This window comes from Limulus polyphemus, unplaced genomic scaffold, assembly GCF_000517525.1.
Source record: "Limulus polyphemus unplaced genomic scaffold, Limulus_polyphemus-2.1.2 Scaffold3898, whole genome shotgun sequence".
In the NCBI taxonomy this organism is placed as follows: domain Eukaryota; kingdom Metazoa; phylum Arthropoda; class Merostomata; order Xiphosura; family Limulidae; genus Limulus; species Limulus polyphemus.
The window spans coordinates 58,333-62,509 of record NW_013669508.1 but is presented as its reverse complement, the minus strand read 5'-3'; the positions used below and the strand labels follow the sequence as shown (position 1 = coordinate 62,509).

The following is a 4,177-nucleotide window of genomic DNA, read 5'->3' as shown; positions in this document are numbered from 1 at the left end:
CTCACTCCTACCGTTTAACTTTAGACGAGAGTGTAAGTTATTGTTAGCACTCCTACCGTTTAACTTTAGAGGAGAGTGTCAAGTTATTGTTAACACTCCTAATGTTTAACTTTAGAGGAGAGTGACAAGTTATTGTTAACACTCCTACCGTTTAACTTTAGAAGAGAGTGTCAAGTTATTGTTAGCACTTCCACTGTTTAACTTTAGAGAAGAGTGTCAAGTTATTGTTAAAACTCGTACAGTTTAACTTCAAAGGAGTGTGTCAAGTTATTGTTAACACTCCTAACGTTTAACTTCAGATGAGAGTGACAAGTTATTGTTAATTTGCTTGTTTCGGCGCAAAGCCACACAATGGGCTATATGCATTCTGTCCATCAGAGAGTATCGAACCACAGATTTTAGAGTTGTAAGACCATAAACTTACCGCTGGCCCACCAGGTGGAGGGGTATCAGTAAAAGTAAACAGTTTTTACAAATTGAAAAACTACCTCGTATTATTATAATAAAGCCCGTTTATCTGTGGAAAGAATGATACAGCACATTCATTTGCATTTTTTTTCGGTCCTCTGGTGTCTGGGTTGTAAGTTTCAGGACTTAAAAAGCTAAAACTATGGGTTTGATTCCTGCAGTGGACACATCACAGATATCCCATTGTGTAGCTTTGTGCTAAAAACTGCATGTCTTGTCGTAATATCTTAACATAGGTATTTAAGCATTGATATATTTTATATATCCACCGATTCTCACAAATATTTAGATTTTTCCTGTAATCATCCTAAACACGCCAAGTTAATTATTCCTCGTAATTTAGCTGAAAAACCATACGTTTTGATGACTATCCCTGAGCTCAAAAAGAGATAAAAGATAAGAAGAGTTATGATAATACTTATGAAAATCCCTTTGCCCGAAAGACACGTCAGTGTGGAGATATTAACCGTATCGAACTATAATTTAAAAAAAATCAATTGCCTCCTTGTAATATAATTTTCAATTTTACACCAACTACTTATTACAAAGCTACCCCAAGAATCTATGAAGGAATGTATTTGTGCGAATAATGTAAATAATGGAAAAGGTGTAGCCGGTAAGTCTGTAGGCTTATAACGCAAAAAACCGGTTTTCGATACCCGTGGTGGGCAGAGTACTGCAGATAGTTCATTATATGTAGCTTTGCGCTTAACAACAAACAAGCAAACAAACATTAAGACAGGAAAAAGGATTCGTGGTTCTACTGGAGAAATATTTTTTATATTAACGTCCAATATAACTGCAATCATGGTTACAAGGGGGGTCACTTGACCCCCCCTGAATTTTCAAAAAGAAAAAAAAAGTGACGAGATATGTAAAATTATTCTTCTATGTTATTTGAAAATAATAAGGTATGATATAGTGTGATTAGTGTCTAAATTGTTTTTATTTCTCGTTGATACAGTAATTTAGAAGATATTTTAATCGAATCATAGTTTTATATTTATTCATCCCGTGCCAGAAAAATGGCGACTTCCAGTCTTCCATAAGAGAAAACTATTTCGACTTCATAATTTTTTCAAACTTGAGTTACTTGATCCCCCCTATTTTTTTTCTGCGGGCGCCCTTGACAGTAATTGTAAATATTTCTATAATACGTGCCCCCCCAGTGGCACAGCGGCATGTCTGCGGACTTACAACGCTAGAATCCGGGTTTCAATACCCGTGGTGGGCAGAGCACAGATAGCTCATTGTGTAGCTTTGTGCTTAAATACAAACTATAATACGTTTTAATATTTGTGATATTTCATGAAATTTATGTTGAGGGAAACAGAAAACGTTGAATTACCTATGAAATTTAATACATATCATGTTCTTAGTCCAACAGTTAGCCCTCTTCAACGAGTAAAGAATATTATATAGGTACTACATAGTTCATGAAATAGTTGTCTTCAAGCAAGCAAACATTTTCATCAATATATATATAAAACCGTTTTTTATTTACACCATTCATTGAATTGACTATGAATATTAATTTGTAAGAAATAGTAATAACCTTAAATTGTATATAAGTGACATAAATATATATATGAGTTAAGTAAACATTTGGATTTTATTAATATTGTAATCGTATAAAAAAATAAAGCATTTATTGAGTCACAAAAAAGCGGAAATTGTATGATGTCATGTACTTGTCGCGTGATGTGGTAATGAGTGCGCTGTTGTGTAGAATAATGGCGTGAGCTGAAGTTTACTGCGGTTGTGTTGTCTGGTTGTACTATAGTTTGGTATTTGAAAGTGGGATAAAGTTTACGTTTGTGCTGTTAATATTGTTAACTCTTTTCTCGAACTGTGTAACTATAGCTTGTGCAAAAAAAAATTGTACTGTGTTAATTGACCGAAGCTTTTTTATTTTGAAAGAGTAAATTATACAACTACTGGAATAACGACACATTTGTCGTCTTATAAGTTATACTTACTTCTCTTATAGGCCTAATAGTAATACTAGTAATGGTAATAAAATTACGTAAATAACTAAATTATTGGAGCAGAACTAGGACTAACGACTACTTTATTTAGTACTAGTTAAAAAGTAGTTTTGGAACTTTCGTTTGTATTTTGAATTACTGATTACGTCTAAATATCTACTGTAGTTTCTAGAGTCGCAATACAGAAGTTGCATATCAATTCTGCAACCTACCGCACCACTACCAGTAACGTATATAAAACTATAAATTATGATGCAGTTTCTAAAGTTCGAGATTTTTTATTTCGCTTTGACATGCATACTCTTCACATTAACTGGGGTAAGTGTTAAAAATACTATTTTTATTATTCTAAATATTCATAATCGTAATACTAATAGTAATACTCCTATTATTATTACTTGTAGTACCAGTATACTACTTTTCAGCATTAGATTAATTGCGATTTAGAATAATATTAATCAAGCCATAGACTAATAAACTTTGTACTATTAATAGAAAGTTTAATATCTTAGAAAATACAGTAGTCACTTATTACATAGTGTTATTGTTAGTCAGTATTACTATTACTAGTAATATTAGTGTAGCCTTTAGGCCTTCTTTGGTTTTATGAAGTGTTTCAACTGATGAACTTTGTTAGGCCTTCTTGTTTCACAATGTATCAATTCAGTTTGTTAATGAAATGCAAAGCAACTAGATGCATTTCTTAGGATTTAGTTTTTGTATGTGCCCCAAGTACCTTACACTAACAGTTTTATAAGATGTATTAATACTAATATTATGAAACAACCGTAAGGCAAAATGTTTACAAAGTTACTGAACATATATAATCCTAAAATAATTATTCATACATTTACACCCAGGGTCAGGCTGGTCAAATAAACAATGAGCTCTTGTCTTAAATCTAGGGCAACACTAACCCTATGATACATGTTTACATATTTTTAAACATTTACCTTTACTTTCACTGGTATGCTACTAGGAGTCTAACTTGAAGTCTGCATTATTTAAAGAGGCCAGCACTGAACTTTGGAGTGTAGAGATACAAATCTGTTGTGAAGGTCTTTTGTGTGTGTTTGTTTGTTTCAGGATAACATATTTTGGGACAACATGGGACCTATTGGCCCATCTTGGTTGTTCCATCCTCAAAACTAAATGAAAATGATTAATAATAATAATAACATTTTAAACCCAGCATTCATATACTTACCAAGCTTTTTCTTAAACTCACCTAAATTTACTGCCTCTACAACATTTGAAGGCAACCCATTCCTAAGGCCAACTACACTGTTAGAAAAAATAAAACTGTTTTACCTGAAGATGATTCCTGCTTTGCTAAAATTTATACTTGTGTTCTCTAGTCTTATTATTCTCATTGTTAAATATAAAAAAAGATGATACATCAACACTATTAATTCCCTTTACAATCTTAAACACCTCAATCAGATCCCTCCTTACTCTTCTTTTTTCAAGAGAAAACAAACTGAGAAATTTCAACCTCTCCTCGTACAACAACCCCTCCATCCCAGGCACCATTCTACTAACCCTTCTCTGAACCCTTTCCAACAATGCAATTTCCTTCTTAAGGTAAGGAGCCCAAGACTGAACACAGTATTCCAAATATGGCCTAACCAGTGAACTGTACAATGAAAGAATAACATCTTTAGACTCATATTCAATATTTCTATAGATTCAACCTAAAATCCTATTTTCTCTACCACTAG

General features: G+C 32.9%; 1 protein-coding gene across 1 annotated transcript in view; it reads left to right on the top strand.

Annotated features, from left to right (window-relative positions):
• Nucleotides 1-2,172: 2,172 nt before the first annotated feature.
• Nucleotides 2,173-4,177, top strand: part of LOC106470242 (Niemann-Pick C1 protein-like) — a 58,736-nt gene continuing 56,731 nt past the window's right edge. The window contains exon 1 of the mRNA XM_013930785.2: nucleotides 2,173-2,774. Within this exon, the coding sequence (XP_013786239.1) occupies nucleotides 2,706-2,774 (69 nt within the window). The 5' untranslated portion in view covers nucleotides 2,173-2,705. The remainder of the gene's footprint in view (nucleotides 2,775-4,177) is intronic.